We start from the raw sequence: 18,976 nt of genomic DNA on the forward strand, positions 1-18,976 counted from the left end.
AGTGGAAAGGAAGAGGGAGTAATATATTTTGAGAATGGCTCTGCAATTTATGAAAGCATTTTTCAGCTGCAAAGGACATTAGCAAGTCACATAGGCTGCTGCCACTAATGATATGTATACTTGCCTATCAGAGAATGCATGTTCATATCCCAACCAATTTGACAAGAAACAAATGTTAGGAGCACTGTGTAGACCGAAAAAACAAAAACAAAAACAAAAACAAAACTTTTATCAAGGCAGAATAAACAATACCTGTTATGATGCTATGGAAGAATTTGATCTAAACTTTCCTCTACTAGCAGAAGACTATCTTAGAAATTTTCCTGATTCATACATTTTTTTTAGTGTCAAATGGTTTTGAAAACAAATCTGATTCTTCTGTCTTCTTTGCTTCTCTTATTAATAACCGAATGATCTAAATGAAATATTCTGGATACAAAGGACAAATATTGTATGATATCACTTATATGAGATACCTACAGTAGTCCAATTCATAGAGAGAAAGTAGAATGGTGGTTACCAGGGATTGGGGGAGAGGGGTATGGGAAGTTGTTCTTTAATAGGTACAGAGTTTTAATTGGGGAAGATGAAAAAGTTCTGCAGATGGATGGTGGTGATGACAACACAAAAATGTGAATGCACTTAAATGTCACTGAATTGTTGTATACTTAAAAAAATAGTTAAAATGGTAAATTTTATGTTATATATATTATATATATAAAATAATATATATATTGTGTGTATATATATATATATATAATCTGAAATGTGAATCATGTGTTTTATTCATCTGGGTTCAATATTGTTTTTCTAGATGTGATATTAAGTTCAAATAGAATTGCACAAAACCTACTTTCAAGGAGCATGCTTTGGGAAAAGATAACACATAGGTAGAAATGCAGGCAATGACAGTGTCCCTGCCTTCTCACTGTAACAAAGGCTGAAGAGGATGTTTAATCTTTCTAGGTGCATTCGCTTTCAATTTAGTAACCTTTTACCAGGCCTGAATTTGGCCTCAGAATATATGAGTCTCAGAGGCCTAAATCTACAAAGCAAATAAAAAATACAGTATTCCTCTTCTTATCCATGGAAGATACATTTCAAGACCCCCATCGAATGCCTGAAACTGTGATAGTGCCAAACCCCATATATACTATGTTATTTCCAATACATACATTCCTATGATAAAGTTTAATTTATAAGTCAACAACAGTAAAGAAAATTAACAAAAACAACTAATAATAAAATAGAAAAACTATAATAATTACTATAATAAAAGTTATATGGATGTGATCTCTGTCTCCCCCCAAAATATTTTATTGTACTGTACTTCTTCTTCTTCTTCTTATAATGATGTGAAATGATAAAATGCTTTCCTGATGAGAAGTGAGGTGAAGGATGACATAGCATTAGATCACTCTTGACCTTCTGATGATATGTCAGAAAGAGAACCATCTGCTTCCATACTGCAGTTGGCCATGGGTAACTACAACTACGGAAAGGTAAGCTACAATTAAGGGGCAACTACTGTAATAATAACCCAAAAGTAATACTTATTAAGTATATATCAAGCACCAGGATTAAGTGCCAGCCAGGATCTAGGTCAAGAAAAAAGTTATAGGCAGATTTACAAATATCATATATTAGCTTACTATCCCCAACTCACTATTTTGCTTTTTAAAATAAACAAAGCCCCATACATCCCATTTATTACAGAATTAAGAAAACTAACAGAGACACACCTCTGTGCCAGTAACCACGTCAAAGAGTATGTCAGCCAATAATATTTATGAAACTCACATGCCGCTGACAGGCCCACATACTGTGAAGTAGAAATTTTCAGAAAGGGTACATTTTGATCCATTAAAATTTCCTATGAAAAAAAGCTTGCAGGTATAGACACTCTTTGATTTAGAAAATCTATCTTTTAGAAAGAATCTAGTTCAATTCTTATGGTGGGGGGAAATAATACATAAAAACAACAGTTCAAAACTGATGATAAATTCACCTCAAAGCAAAACCATTTCTTTGCTTGGTTAATGTGGCATAAGAGAAAGCTTGACTAGCAAGTATAATTAAAGTATGAATCACAGGCATGAGTCATGAGTAACCCTGAGAGCACCTATAGGGAAAAAAGTCCATTATAACCTACTAAATTTAGAGACTAAAGGATGAAGGGTAGGAGGAAAAATCTTAATTCCATGTAAATGCAGTTATGGGCCTGAATGGAAACACTGATAATGGCATTTATGCATTATTGGTCCAGCATTTGGGTGAGGCTCTGTAACACAGCATATTATGCTTAATGTATAGGTACTCATTTTTGATGTTTTCTATTCCTAGAATTTCTTGAGGTCAGGTACTTTGCTTTGCTTTATTTGTTTTTCCATACAAATCACTTCTTGACTCAGATTCTACTAATGTAGATAGTTGGCATAAAACATGCAGCTACACACATGAATGGGCAAATGATAACCCATATCTCAGAATCTAGAATAAATGTGTCTTGACATATAAGACTTTTGAAAAAATGAAAAACGACATCCAATAATATATTAAATGCTACTTTTCAGACTGTTGATACATTTTAAAGAATCACAGAAATTTTATTTAATGAAAAACAGGAAGAGATTGTTATATTTTATCCTATTTCATATCTCAGCAGTTGGCATTGAATTTACTTGCTCGGATAAACAATATGGCAAAAGTTGAAAGAAAAATATTTGTTTGGCCTGACTTTTTTGTCTTTCAAGCTGTGTGATGAATATAAAATTGCCTCAGGTGAAAAACAGCCCCACTGCTTGGGCTACTCAATTAACTGACAAATGGCATTCTTGCCCACCATCTGACCCCACCTACCCAAATGAGGAGTATTTAACTGACAGACATAGGTTAGACACTGGAGTTAAAATGGCTCTAGTGATGATTGGACATTCTGATAATATTTAGAGGTACAATGATACGAATATGGTTGGAAGGTTTTTAAGTCCAATTTCCTTGCTCAGAAGAATTTATTTTATTTAAAAAATTTGTTTGAAGTTTATTTATTTATTTTGAGAAAGAGCTTGAGCAGGATAGGGGCAGAGAGAGAGGGAGAGAGAGAATTCAAATAGGCTCTGCACTCTCAGCACAGAGCCAGATGAGGGGCTTGAACTCAAGAACCTGTGAGATCATGACCTGAGCCGAAATCAAGAGTCCGGCATTTAACCCACCCAAGCACCCTTTTGGCTGAGAAGAATTTAAATCAAAGCCATCAAATACACTGTTTACATCATCTTATCCTAGTTTAACGTTTATGTACTATTTTTAATGTTCATGTGTACTTCTTTAAAGAAAATTGAAACTAAAAGTCTTGACAGTCTCTGAAACTTAATTGGGAAAAATGTAAAGTACATTAATGGAATTTTTCCCATGATCTGTAGAAGAGTTTTTTAAACAGATGGTTCAAATGTACAGAGCAATGAAAACACAGAAATTAAAAGCAGATTCTTAAGAAAAATAACAGAGTTCTCAGAAATACTATGGATGATGGCAGGACTGGATGTAAGGCAGTACTTTGTTTTGCTGTCAAGGTTTGGAGAGAACAGGAATTTATTAGGTGATCCTCTATCAGAGAAGGGGTAACTGACTCTTGGTAGGAATTTACTATTCATTTGGAATTCCAGCCAACTTCAACAATTTGAAAATCCTCATGCTTGTAGGATAATTCCATCCAGGTGCCAACAAAATATATAGTATTGTGATGTAAGTATTCTTCTATAAGTGGGGGCACTTCAGTCCAAGGTGCGTACCTGGGGGATGGGGATGGTCTAAAATCTTTCCACCTTCATAGCTACTTGGAAAAACAAGGAACATCCCAAGGCCTATGAACCTTTTCATTTTCAGTATAAAAAACTCTGACTTTCTTGGATCAAGGAAGTGAGCGGTGGGAAAGAGGTAGGAAAACTTTTCAATCTGGAATTTATACGTATTTAGTGGAAACGTGTGAAATAAAATCTAAACTAATGCTAAAAAGTACCATCTTCCAACCGGAGTTCAAAATGACTTCCCAAACTTCAAGGAAAGTTAAAGTTGGTTTCTCTCCCAGGCAATTTTAGGGTACGGGTGGTGAGAAAGACGGGTAGGGGAGGTACGTTGGGAGTTTGAGATCCTTTGGGGGCGTGGAGAACCGCAAAGTGTTGCCATGAGCTAGTCAGCTCCAGGTGCCGGGGAGGAGACAGAGCTGACGCCCCTGGCGAAGGCGTGAGCGCAACTACGCCGCAGCCGCGCGCAGCGCATGAGCCAAGTGCGGCGGGTGGGTGGCGGCCGAGGGTGACTGGGAGAAGAGGAGGGGTGGCGCGGGGTGGAAGTGCGGCGGCTGGAGGAGGGTCTCCCAGCTCAGGCCCGATTTGCAAGCTCTCTGGGCCTGCGTCCGCCGAGGGGGAGGGCTTCCCTGGCCTGTCCAGAGTGGCTCAGAGCACAAACGACTGTCAAGAGAGTAGGAGAGTGGAGGTGCCGGAAGTGTGTGCTCGCCGTGGGATAACTTTCCTGCGCCGTCCGCGGCCCGGAGCCTCCGCCGCCTAGCTGTTCGCAGCGACGATGCGCTCTGATGACAACGACCTGAGCGGACCCGCGCCTCGGCCCACCGCCAGAGTCTGCACACTCCTCGCCGCAGGGGAAGAAGACTGAGCCCGGAGGCGTCCGCGCGCCCGGGCAGCCGGGTGCAAGGCGGCGCGGCGCTCGGGGCCCATTTCCTCTGCGCGGTCCCCTAGCGTTTGGCTTGTTCCCCGCGATCGTGCGTCCTCAGCGCCGGCCGCGGTCGCCGGCTGTTCCCGCCCTCACCGCCGGCCGGGACGTGCCCCGGCAGCCACTGGTAGCGTCTGTGCCATGGGGCTGCCTACTCTGGAGTTCAGCGATTCCTACTTGGACAGCCCAGATTTCAGGGAGCGCCTGCAGTGTCACGAGATTGAGCTGGAGCGAACCAACAAGTTCATTAAAGAGCTCATTAAGGACGGCTCTCTGCTCATTGGGGCGCTGAGGAGTAAGTGGATCGGGCAGGGGCGGATGGAGGGCGCGCAGGGTTGTGGCGAGTCCCCGCGGGGTGCGGATTTGAGGGGTGGGATGGAGGACTCGGGGCTTCTTTTGTTTGAATGGGTTTGGGACAAAAGCTGAAGAGCTCCCCTGCTGGTGGCCAACAAAGTTTGTTCTTAGGTGTTCTTTACTTAAGTAATGTCTACAGAGAAGGGGAAGTCCTCCACTGGACACAGGAGTGTATCTTGAGGAAAGTTGTTCAAAGTTATCTTTTTGTATAACGCTCCTGGAAAAATGTTGGAGACTATTGGTCCTTTTTTGTTTGTTTGTAATTTTATTATGCCTGATTTGAACACTTTTTCAAAAGTCCTGAAGGAGGGATTCAAGAATTTGTCTTAAGGATAAAATAAAGGTAGTTTAGTGATATTCAAAGAAAATTATTGATTTCTTATGTGTATCAGTGGCTCTTCACTGGGCACAATGGATCACAGAATTGGCTTTTTAAAAAAATAGACATTTACAATTTTGTTATTAGGAGGATGATGGAGATGATCGAAGACAGCATGGACCGGTGGATTTAGTCTCTACCAGTTTTTTTGTTGCGTCTTAATTTTTGGTTTATATTGTAAATCTGATGTTGGTCGAGTCATTGGGGATGAGAGTTGATGGTTAAAGGTCAACCAGAATTTCTGATTATTATATAAGTAAAAACTGCCCTTAGGGATTTTTCCCCACTTCCTTTTCCCAGCCGATTTTCTTTACTCCCTCTTGAATCTGCTGGTTTTCACTTTCAGTTACTAAGACCTAGGACAGTCTTAGTTTTAACTCCAGTTTCTCTTAGAGAAAATGAAGTGATGTAATTGATAAGGCTTAACTTGTACCTTTCCCAGGAAGTATTTGCATCTTAAAGGAAGCTTCTGAAGGTTTTAGCTACTGAAATGAAGTCCTGAATTATCTGGTCTCTGATGACTGGGTGAGTGAGGTATTTTCATAAATTGGAGAGCTTTTAGGAGATCTAGCAATTCCCAGGACAAATGTAGGGGAACCATCATCGTGAAAGGTCAGAAACAACATGTTGGGGATGTGTGTGTGCCCAACACTGAGACATTAGCATCTGAGCTGTATTTTGAAGCATGTATTAATGGTAAGAATAGAGCTTAGCAAAATATCTTGAAATAAGGGTGCTCCCAAATCTTTTTAACCATCCCAAATGTCAAAACATTTACTTATCACTTGTGTTACTTAACTAGGGTAAAGAGGATATGTTTTATACCCACATTCATTCAATTTCTGAATTTGAGGCTGCTACTGGTAACAGTATTTACTGATCTGTGAAAAAAATAACTTATATGCAGTTCTTTCCATTCTGTACATACACAAATGTGAACTCACCTTCCTTCTGGTTTGCAAACTCTGGTTGAGGTTTCAGGACTGGCATCTTTGCATTTTAGCCTCTTCCGAAAGAGTTTCCCCATTTCCGAGTGCTAAGTGCCAAGCTGACTCTTGCTGGAGCTGCCAGGTGGTCTACAAGTGATATTTTCTCCTCATTTTGCTGGGGAGATCAATTTTAGCCTTTCAAAAATTGATAACACTTCCATAGCTGTGATAAAAACTCTGAAATGCATGTTATTTTGCTAGTAATAGTATGTATTTTATTATGATTTTTTAATCTAGTCTTGCAAAAATCAGGTGATTCCTATCCTTAATAAGTTGGTTTTTCCATGTATAAGTGAGGAAATCATGACAGTGTAAGCTCCTTGAACATGCAGAACCTGTCTTGTTCATTTGGTCATAAGCGCTTAAATATACAACCTGCCGTCTTTCTAAAATTCTTAGGTTTGTGATGAGAGTACATTATTTTAATTAACATTTGGTTATTTATATCATTATGGAAGGAAGACATTTTATTCCTTGTTGAAATAATTCCCAGCATCAGCTGCAAATAGAGATTTGGAGCAGAGGAACTCTTGAAGTCACATGATGGCACTGCTTTTTTCCCACCAAGCCACCTTCTGTCCCTTGGGAAGGATGCAGTGAGGCTAGGCTGCAGCTGCTAAGTGCCAGCTCTCCGAAGCTGCTCAGCTAGGGTAAGAGTGTGCCTACAGGACTTTGAAGCCTGCTTATAGTTCTATCCCAGATCCACCAAGAAGCCCTCCTTTCCCCAGTTCTGTCCCTTCTGACTGTTTTTCTTTTCTGCTCTAGGGAGCCTTCACCTTCCCTTTCAACTATGCCTTTCCATTCTCTGTACCTACCGTTTCAGTAAGTGTATCCGTTATCCACTTCAGTTTTATTTTTAGAACTTTGCTGTTATTTTCATTAATAATTAATGGTTTCTTAATATAGCCTTCCTGAGCTGACAGTCATCATCTAAGCATCTTCTATTATTTCTATCCTAGTTCATAGCTCTTCTGGTGAGAATTTTGGCATGGACTTTTGGCTAATACATATGTAACTTTTTCAGTAGGAGTCACATATACTTTTTTTTTTTTTAATTAAAAAAATGTTTATTTATTCTTGAGACACAGACAGGGAGTGAGCAGGGGAAAGGCAGAGAGAGAGGTAGACACAGATTCCAAAGCAGGCTCCAGATTCTGATCTATCAGCACAGAGCCAAACGTGGGGCTTGAACTCATGAACTGAGAGATCATGACCTAAGCCAAAGTTGGAGGCTTAACCGACTGAGCCACCCAGCTGCCCTAGGTAAGGAGTCTCATATGCTTTTTGATTTTTACTTCAGGATGTACCTTTTTTGAGAATTACATGAAGGGAAACTACAAAGGCAGTCTAGGCATGTTAGAAGGGGAGGCTGGTAGGTACCATTCAATGTCAATTACAGGAGTATTGTCAGTTACAGACCCCTAATAAAAGAATCTCAACAGGAGAGAATCATCAGTTACAGACCCCAACAGGGAAAGATGTTCACTGCATTTACTACAAGAAATCTACTATCCCTGCAACTCATCCAATGAGAAAGCAGCATCACTCTGAACTCGTGCTTTTCTCCAATAGACAACAGACAACAGGGGTCCAGAACTTCTCCAACTTCTCCATAAAGTAACATTCCTCTTCTCTGTTTTCTAGATTTACCTATGGTTTTGTGATAGCTTGCTTGTCCAGCATTGCATTTCTCTTACTTCCGAATAAACCCATTTTTGCTGGTTAAAATAACTGGCAGTGTTATTTTTAAGGTTAATAGTTTCTTTAGTACAGTATTTGGAAGGGTCCTTATAAAGAAAGGAAAACCTTGCTTGACTACATGATTTCAGTTTTAAATAACATAAGTAAGATACTTAACATTCTTAAAATAAATTATTGCTTTTCGTATTCACATCCACTTTAAGAAAATGGATGACAGCTAATTAAGTGGATTAACCTAGACCTGAATTTAAATTCTAGTGCTGTCTAGTGCTGGCACCTGGGTGACACAGTTGGTTAAGTGTCTGACTCTTGATCTTGCCTCAGGTCATGATCTCATGGTTTGTGGGTTTGAGCCCCACATCAGGCTCTGTGCTGATGGTGTGGAGCCTGCTTGGGATTCTGTCTCTCCCCCTCTCTCTGCCCCTCCCACACTTGTGTGTGCTCTCTCTCTCTTTCTCTCTCTCTCTCAAAATAAACTTAAAAAAAAGAAAAAAAAGAAAAAAATAAATTCTGGTGCTGTCAAATGCTGTGTGATAATTGGCAAGTAACTTAACCTCTCTGAGTCCTGCCTTTCCTATATAGTGAAGGAAGATCTATAAATATCTTACCACTAGAATTATTTGTTCGTTTTGTTATATGTCATACAGACATTTGTTGAGCAATACTTGAGAATATTTGATACTGGAGAATTGGGTTTTAGTTCATGCTGTGACTCAAAATCCTCCACCCTTTTCATCAAATGTTATTCTATGACCTTTGTTGCTTTAACAGGTATCAGCCTCAAAATTTGAGTTGTGAAATCATAGGCTATTTTTGCTTATTGATTTTCTTCTTTTAAAGATCATATTCAAAGGGTCACCTCAAAATGGCTTTCTCATAAATTCCCCCTTTAATTTATACTTTATAATTTTAGATATTTATGTGAGTTTTGTCCTTGCAAAAATAGACTTCCCCTCCTCCCAAAAACAGAAAAGAGAAAAAAAAAGGATAGACAGAAATAGAATTGTATTCATTTAATTGAATTATTGGGTGGGGAGTATATGAACATTCTTTCCTCCACTTGCCCTGTGGCATCTTGGGGCCTTCCCTTCTTTCTTTTTTCTTTCTCTCTCTCTTTTTTTTATTTCAGTTTTTAATTTTGATTCCAGTATAGTTAACGTATAGTGTTAGTTTCAGGTGTACAATATAGTGATTCAACAATTCGATACATTACTCACTGCTCATTGTGAGAAGAGTACTCTTTAATCCCCATCACTTGTTTCACACATGCCCCTTCCCCTCTCTGGTAACCATCAGTTTATTCTCTCTAGTTAAGAGTCTGTTTCTTGGTTTTTTTTTCTCTCTCTCTCTCTCTTTAATGTGGTGTACATAATGGAATATTACTAAGCCACAAAAAAGAATGAAATCTTGCCATTTGCAACAACATGGTTGGAGCTAGAGGATATAATGCAAAGTGAAATAAATCAGAGAAAGACAGATATATGATTCCACCCATGTGGAATTTAAGGATCAAAACAAACAATTTAAGAAACAAACTTATTACCAGTGCTTCCTTTCATTGCCTTAAGGTGGAATTGTCCAGGTATCTTCTCTGCATTTTGGATGTTTCTCAAACTTCTATGTGTAGGCTTCTTTTAGAGGGAAGAAAAGTTAGTGGACTCTAATATTAGAGTCAGTTATTTATTATGGTAGTTATATATAAGCACAAAACTAATTCTAATGCTTATTCATACAATCTTAAAAGCAAATCAATTTATGAATTAAATAAAATAATGTGAAACCAATAAAAAAACTTGTCAGCTACATTTAATTAATCTAATGGTTGATGATGATTTACTGAAATGAAATTTCCCCTTGTATAAAAATTGCTGATAATGTCTTGTATGTTGACGATTCATTTTCTCTTTGCTTTTCCCAGTTGAAACTGCAGTTCTTAAAACTGCTTGCCCAGATGATGGCCTCCTCTCTATCACAAACTATTTATTTAGTGGTCGTATTGCCTCTGTTCCTAAGGAGTAGTGCCTGACACTAGCGATGCATGACACAAATAAGAAGGGCACCTATTTGAGTGGTAGAGGTTGATTGCTCCTAAGTTTAGATATAAAATATGCAGTTAATGAAAACATTAGGACATGAGCAAGAGGGAAGCACACAATTTCTGGTGTTTATTGCCCTCTGTGTTCCTAGACCCCAGTTTGAAGTACACTGCTATGGTACACTTGTGATCTGGGGATTAAGTAGTTGTTTACCAGGGATGCAAAGGCTACCTTGAGACTGTGAAAAGGGTGAGGGATACCTGCCTTCTGCTTGTTGTGTGTCTCAAACTCACCTTAGCCTGGTTTCACTTGTTTCTTCACTGTTTTGTTCTGGGCCCACCTTACTACTAGAGTTTTTGGTGACACAGGGAAGGGGTTAAAAGGAAAAAGACAAGTTTAAGAAGTTTGAGACTTTATATAGTTATGTGCTGTTTATTTGGTCATCTTTCAGCTTTTAGTAAAAATTGCTATTGTTTGGCCATTTTTTGTATTTAAACTTGTACCTAGGTTTTATTTAGTACCTAGTACCTAGGTTCCATTTATGAATGGAACTCATTGCTGAATCTTGTTTACCCTGCAAGAGCTCCTTCACTGCTGCGGCTTTCACTAAGGTTGTTTTGCTTGTTTAGCTGGGCAGTCTAACCAAAGGTATGGATGTGTAATTACTTCAACCATTCATTTGGTTTTTAAGCCATTAGAATTAGAGTTAAATGATCAGAAGTAACTGTATCTTTCAAATGAACTGTAATTAATTTTAAGAACTGGTAGATTAGGAATGTGGTGCTTTCAGGTTCTGCTTCAGAGATGTTGCAAGTAAAACTTGTGTGAATTTAAATGGCAGCCTTGGTGCTTATCAAAGTGGAAGTAATTTGGGCTGGCTGAGTAATTCCATTTACTTCTCTTATGATGCTCAACATGAACTTAATGGGTACCCATTTACATTGTCTTTATTTCCCTTGGATTTCCTTTTTCAGCAGGTAGTAATTGAGGGGCTGTCTTGTTTGAGGCCACAGAATCAGTTAGTGGGAGAATGGCTTAGCAGTAACCACCTTTACACTGCCATCTCTGACAGTTATGATCAAGGTACCCCGAGAGTATAGAAAGCTGAGGTAACCACTAAAATGTTAAGTCACTGAAAAGCTGCTTTAACAAACATCCTTTGAATTATTAACTTAAAAGCACAATGTTTATTGGGTTGTGATATGTTAGCATTACTCAAATAAAAAAATAATACAGCTTACATTCAGTATTGCTTTGGGCTGACTGCAATTTTAAGTAATGAATACATAGAAAATGGCAGATATTTTATTTAGATTTATGAAGAGAAATATTAGATTAAAAAATTTAGACCATTAAGCCATGTTTGGTAAATATTCAACAATGAAATATTTATTATGGACAGGTAAGAAAGGGTTGAGGAAAGGGGGTTTATTTTGTCTTGAATCTCTTTCATGAAAATTGTTTCTTGCCAGAGCTGTGATTGCCGCCTCTTTTGGCCCCAGCCATCCCTGCTGTCTGGATGGTAATTTCCACTCATTTCAGCCTTCTAAGCAGGTGTCATCCCCTCTGTAGTTCCACCTGCCACCCACCAGTTTCAGCTGGCAGCTGGGCCAGCCTTCCTTTTTCCTCCAGCCTGCTGAACCTCTGCCCAGGATCTAATAATCCTTACAGTGTGTCCCAGTTGATTTGGCTTCATCAGCTGAGGACTTGCTACCTGTTTCTTGCTGACTTTCATCCTGAAAATTAAAACCATTTGCTAAGAACCTGGCTGTCTAGTTCATGGAATCTGTGCTTCATCTTTTGCAGCTGCCATACTCAGAGTTGTAATGGCTGGGCTTAGTATAAGTGTAGAAATTTACATATTTTTTAATCGTAATAGCCCTTGAAAGCAAAGGAAAAGGGGCAGGATGAAAGCAGGACAGCCATTACAAATATAATTATATTAATAGTTTTGTCTTTGGCCAGGTGAATTTATTTATTTATATGTTTATTTATTTTTGAGATAGAGACAGAGAGGGAGTGGGGGAGGGGCAGAGGGAGAGTAAGAGAGAGGATCCAAAGCAGGCTCTGTGCTGACAGCAGAGCTGGATGTGGGGCTCAAACTCATTAACCGTGAGATCATGACCTGAGCCAGTCAGACGTTTAATCCACCGTGCCACCCAGGCGCCCCTGGCCAGGTGAATTTAAATTTTGGCCTGGATATTTCTGGTAATGTGGATCCTTCTCTGTAAGATTACATCTAATGGGGATACTTGGTTAATCAGAGTTTGTCATAGTTCATATCTGCAGTATTCTGTTTTATTACCAAGAATCCAATTGCAACACAGAAGAAAGCATTACCACAAAGCACACGTGTATATCTCTCAGTGAGGACTGTGATTTGCTTCAGAAAAAACAAATTGTGGAATAGTAAGGTGGCTTATAGTGGCTGATAATCTGCCAGTTTTTTTTCAGCATTTTTCCTTTCTTGCAGAGGTATGCATGCATAAAAGAAAAATAAAGTACTAATTTTCCTAGGACTTTTAATTTTCCATTTGAGAGTAATTCTTTTAATTGTAATTTTTTATGGAATCTGTTGAGAAAAGTCTAAAAATAAGACTGATGAAATCTTTGTACATTATTTTATATTAATTATTAAGACTTTTCAGTTCCAATATTTAGATTCTATGATAAAGGTCTGTTCCTAATGGCATTTTAAAAATATCAAAACTTGACATTTTGTGTGTTGTTGGTTTATCTGACGTGGGTGAATATTAGCTCCAATGGGCAATGCTTTATATTTTGTGAAGGATGGGGAAGCATCCTGGATTGGTTCTCAATGTCAGGTGGTATTTAAAAAAATCGGAAAAAATGCTGCACATGTATAACCTTGCTACATTAGTAGAGTTCTCCATGAACCTTGGCTTTACTCTGGGAAAAAGTTGGTAGACACACTATGACCCCTTTCATTTGGAAGTCAGACAGATTTCTCAGTAGCGGAATTTCTTTGTTTCCTCACACAAATCTAAAAAGCCATACTGCCTGCTTGTTTATGAAAGTCATGCCAAATAGTATTCCCTTGTGTATAAACACATAATTGGAGCTTATCCAGATAAAAGACCCAGCTTCAGTTTTCTCTTCAGTATACAGTAAAAGTGGTGATTTAATTTAGAAAACTGGTATATGTTTGTGTGTGGAGGAGAGTGATAAGCTGCTAATAGAAGTGAGTATTCAGTATGTATATTATCCCTTTCCAAATGGAAGCTGTGTAAATTGATTTTACTTTGCCTTGGTGAGAATTTTCTCTTCTTCATTTAATTTCCTTATTTCTCACAACGTCTGCATGAACGATGTGGCCCAAAAAAGGGGACGGTGGGGTGGTGGTAGTGGTGAGAGAGGTAAACAAGGGGAAGCAAATTTAAAATTGGTTGAGAAAAGAATTTAAATATTATGGTTTTGTAACTTGTGTTGGGCCTTGTGTATCTCGTATGAAAAAGTTACTATGTGACATTAGAGAATCAAAGGAATAAGAAGGTAGCCTTCCAACTGTTGTAAAAGTTGGGTTGTGCAAAATTTGAGGGAGATAGTTCCTATTAAAAACTGTCAACAAAAGAGATAATAGGGGGTGACTTTTCTAGGGCCGTACTATTTGCAGAAAATGTGGAAAAGCTGTGTACTTATGAAAAAAATGATGTCAACATAGGAGGTAATAGGGAGGGACTTTTCAAGGCTTGTGTTGACTGCTTGTCAATCCTGGTTTTCTTTAGGTGACCCTTTCTAACATCACTAATTATTACTTCCTCTGGATCACAGCTCCATTACTGCACCATTTTTCTTAGTATGTGATGTTGCTGAATTCATCTTCCTTTTTTAGTTTATTTCCTGTATCCTTCTCTTAAATGTTGATAGTATACAAAGATTCCTTCTTAGCCCTTTTACTGTTTGCTTTCCTTGAGTGATTAACATGTCCTCCTGGGCTCTAGCCCTAACCTCATTTTCCTGAGCTCTGGACCTGATTTTTACCAGCATATCACCACATGGATGTACTTCAGGGACCTCAGACTCAATGGTGTGTCAAAACAATTTCTTTCTTGCTCTCCACCTTGTTCTCTTTGTGTTCTCATTTCATTTATAGCCTCACCCACCTGGTCATCTCATAAAGGAACATCTGAGTCCTTCTAACTCTTTCTGTTTCCTTCTCCAGTTTTTAAACTCCAGTTTTTCACTCTTGCCAGATTAGGGCATTTAGTTAGTCCTGTAATTTTGTGCCCCCAGATACCGTAAATTAGATTTTCTCTGCCTATGTTTGGAAATAACACTTTTTTACTCTCATAGTTCTGGAGGCCAGAAGTCCAAAATCAAGGTGTCAGCAGGGCTGTGCTCAAGGGGATGATTTTTCCTTGCCTCCTCTAGCTTTGGGTGTTGCCAGTACAAGATGTTCCTTGGCTTGTAGATGTGTCACTCCAGTTCATGGCTGTGTAGTCACATGACATACCCCCTGTGTGTCTCTATTACATTTTACTTGTTCTTTCAAATACAAACTTCTAGGTGCCAAGGATATCGGTATTCTGTCAGCTGTGACCACATTGTGGATGCTCAGTGATTGCTAAACATCAACCAATTTCATTTTACTAAGAAGAGTGTATAATATGGAGGAAGTTTTTGAATATCTGTTGGAATGAATGAGCCATGGAATGAGGACCACAAATTTGCTTTTTAATATTTTTTCCAACAGGCTTTATTTGTAAGTGCTCAAGCTTGGGTGTACTGATTTTTGGGACTGGATAATCCAAGGGACAGCAGATAGCAATAGGAATTACAACTTTATTCTAGTCCTGGTGCTGCTACTAAGTAGTGGCATTGGTACAAGCTACTTGTCTCAGAACCTATTTTTTTCATAAAAAATGGGAATAAAGTTTGCTCTATATTTCCTGTAGGATTTTTGTGTGGGCCATGGAAATAATGCATAATAATATAAAAATAACATTATTTTCATTTGTTTTAGGCAGGATCATTGTGATCCTAATAATTTCGGTTTCTTTTTCAAGACTACATGTAACACATAATGGTCTTGTCAACATTATTACCATATTCTGTAGAAATGAGATTTTTAAAGTGGAAATGCTTTAGTTGAATGTTAAAGCATGGGCTTATTTGTCTCCCAAATTAAATCTATTTGTTAGGAAATGATTATAAGATGTGGCATGATTTTGGTTTACCTTTTTTCTTTTAAGCAAGTATTTGCTATGGTCTGGGAACCAAGAAAGCATTAGGTTGGCATTTAGGGATTATGAATAGGCAGTATAGATGTTGAGACTTCATGGGTATCTGCTGTTGCTTTATTTCTGTTGGCTCAGGTCAGTGGTCTATAAAAGTTATTTAAATGATGGTCACAATTTGCACTTCTCAGAAGTGAAATAGATTGCTGGGCAATTTTAAAAAATAAAACAGGCCAAGCTGCCTATGAGAGATATTTTTTTTCATACTGGTTTCTCTATGGAAGGCAGCTAGTGGCTTAGAAAAGCACTTTCCAGGGCGTTTCTTATGCCACACAGATGTTTTGTAAATGTAATTATATTTGAGGTGAGATCATCCTAGTGGTTATTGATGAGAATAGAAAATGATGAGATTGGTGGGACATTGCTGGAAGGTTTTGGGGACAGGGAATTATGGGGAAAAAAGATATTTCATTAAGAATTAAAGAGGAAGATTCTGGGGCGCCTGGGTGGCTCAGTCGGTTAAGCGGCCGACTTCAGCTCAGGTCAGGATCTCATGGTCTGTGAGTTCGAGCCCCGCGTCGGGCTCTGGGCTGATGGCTCAGAGCCTGGAGCCTGCTTCCGATTCTGTGTCTCCCTCTCTCTCTGCCCCTCCCCCATTCATGCTCTGTCTCTCTCTGTCTCAAAAATAAAACGTTAAAAAAAAAAAAATTAAAGAGGAAGATTCAGTTGGCTCCCTGAGATAATTGAATTGAGCCTGTTAGCTAGGTGGTTAAGGAAAGGCAGTATTATTGAATTGGTGTCAGAATCGCCAGGAGAGGATATTTGGATGGTACCACAAGGACAAAACAGATCATTTAAAACAGCAACAAAAACAATTTCTTAAGGGATCTATGAGTTTAAGGGGAACTCTGCCCTGGGGAGCCTAGACTTCAGGGACAGTTTGCAAAGTGAAGGAAGAGCTGGAAAAAGCCAGCCTCTTTGGGGTTACAGAAAGAAAATAGAGACTGTTATTAATCCTGAACAAGGAGTAGCAGTGAGTGAGTGAGAATAACAGCCTCCAGGTTCGCCAGGTTTAAACTCTGGTGCATGTCCTTTTCTTCCCATTTTTTCCTTGGTTCCTGACACTGCTCTGATGGAAATTAGAGTTCTATGGATATTCACAGCTGACTGGCTGTGATGTTTTGTGACACCCATTGAAGAGAGGGATGAAAGAGGCTGAACAACGATGTGGAACCAAGGTGTGACATACTTAAAATGTTCACATTGGTGATTTGTTATCTGTGCATTGTGAATGGACTCCTGCCAGCTAGTTAATGAACATATCCATCAACTCACATAGTTATCCTTTTTTTTTGGTGAGAACATTTAGGTTCGACTCTCTTAGCAAATTTCAATTATATAATACAGTATTATTGACTATAGTTACTATGTTTTAAGTTAGATCCTTGTCTCTAATTCATCTTATAGCTGGAAATTTGTATCCTTTACCATCCTATTTCTCCTAACTCCTAGCCCCTGGAAGCTACCAATCTTCTTTCTTTTTATGAGTTTGCTTTATTTTTTATTTTTATTTTTTTGATTCCACATATAAGTGATACCATACAGTATTTGTCCTTCTCTGTCTAGTTTATTCTACTTAGCATAATGCCCTCACAGTCCATCCAAGTTGTCACAAATGGCAAGATTTCCTTTTTTCTCATGGCTGAATAATATTCCATTGTATATATACATCTTCTTTATTAATTTATCTTTTGGTGGATACTTTTTTCCATATCTTAACTATTGTGAATAATATTGCAGTGGACATGCTAGTACAGATAGCTCTTCAATATTCTGTTTTCATTTTCTTTGGATATACACCCAGCAGTGGGTTTCTTGGATCATATGGTAGTTCTGTTTTTAATTTTTTGAGAAACCTCCATGCTATTTCCATGTGACTCCACCATTTATATTCCTGCCAACAGTGTAGAAGTGTTCCCTTTTCTCCACATCCTTACCAACACTTGTTATCTCTTATCTTTTTGATAATAGCCATTTTAACAGGTATGAGATGACACCTCATCGTGGATTTGATTTGCATTTCCCTGATGATGAGTGATGTTGAATGCCTTTTCAAATGTCTGTTGCCTGTATGTCTTTGGGAAAATGTCTATTCAGGTCCTCTGCCCATTTTTTAATCAGATCGTTTATTTGCTATTAAGTTGTATGAGTTCTTTATATATTTTGGAACCAGTATCTAATTTTAGAATAGTTTTATTGCCTTAAAAGAAATCCCATAACCCATTATCTCTCTTCCCTAGCTCCTGACAATTGTTACTAATATACTTTGTTTCTGAACCATTTTTATATAAATGGAATGATGCAGTCTATGGCCTTTTATGACTGGCTTCTTTCACTTAGCATGTTTTCAAGGCTCATTCATATTTTAGTATGTATTGGTACTTTATTCCTTTTTATTGCCAAATATTCAATTGTATGATTATACCGCACATTTTGTTTATCCATTTATTAGTTGAAGGACATTTTGGTGTTTCCTTATTATTATTGCTATTATTGATAATGTACAAGCATTCATGTACCTGTTTTGTGTGGACATATGTTTTCATTCTCTTGGATATATCCTTAGGCATGGAATTATTGGGTCATATGGTAACTTTATGTTGGAACTCCTTTATGTATAGAAACTTAGTAGGTTTATAGACATTTACATTACATTGTTTATGATAGAAAGCAGTTTGAGAGTTAAATGTATATTTAAGGCAAAGTTATAATTTTCCATAGCAAATTCAGATATGACCTTTTTATTTGTTGAAGAAAAACAGAATCACTTGGTAGATATTTAAGGAGGAAACATTTCATGTTCTTTTAATTTTCATTATACATGGGTAAGTATTTAAAAATCTCATAATGGAAATATAGGGCAATGGCAATTTTTACATATGTGCAGAGTAGCAAGAGTGGGGAGGAGAAAAGGAGAAAATACAAAGTTCACAGTGTGATGGGCCAGGAGAGATGTGAAGAAGAGAGAATGGAACACTGACTTACATATTCATTAAGCATATTTATTTATTTATTTATTTATTTATTTATTTATTTATTTATTTTAAAGTTTATGTGTGCTGTCAGCACAGAGCCTGATGTGGGGCTCGAACCCACAAACCATGAGATCATGACTTGAATTGAAATCAAGAGTCGGATGCTTGACTGACTGAGTCACCCAGGTGCCCCTCAATCAGCATATTTATTAGCACTTGATATATGTCAGATACTGTTCTAGACCTTGGAAGTACAGAACAGAGGTCCAGCTCTTCTGGATTTGCCTTTACTTAGGGCATGCTGGTGATACTGTATAGTGTGTGTGTTTTTACTACTTGGTGCTAAGACCTAGAAGGTACCTTGTGTACCTTTTATTTCTTCAGATAGCCTTTCTCTGTAACCAAGGGTAACTTGTGCATGTCACCTTGTGCATAGCAGTCAACACAGCATAGGGATCTCATATGAGAATGTGAATATGTCCATTCTTCATTCTTCCATTCTTCACTCTTTACACACACACACACACACACACACACACACACACACACACACACACAC

At 38.2% G+C, this 18,976-nt stretch overlaps 1 protein-coding gene across 1 annotated transcript in view; it reads left to right on the forward strand.

The window, feature by feature from the left end:
- The first annotated feature begins 4,336 nt into the window (after positions 1 to 4,336).
- The window catches only part of ARHGAP42 (Rho GTPase activating protein 42), a 339,332-nt gene continuing 324,692 nt past the window's right edge, over positions 4,337 to 18,976 (forward strand). Inside the window, exon 1 of the mRNA XM_040489702.1 lies at positions 4,337 to 5,020. Within this exon, the coding sequence (XP_040345636.1) occupies positions 4,867 to 5,020 (154 nt within the window). The 5' untranslated portion in view covers positions 4,337 to 4,866. The remainder of the gene's footprint in view (positions 5,021 to 18,976) is intronic.

The sequence above is a fragment of the Herpailurus yagouaroundi genome, unplaced genomic scaffold (assembly GCF_014898765.1).
Source record: "Herpailurus yagouaroundi ecotype Mexico unplaced genomic scaffold, PumYag 180, whole genome shotgun sequence".
NCBI lineage: Eukaryota > Metazoa > Chordata > Mammalia > Carnivora > Felidae > Herpailurus > Herpailurus yagouaroundi.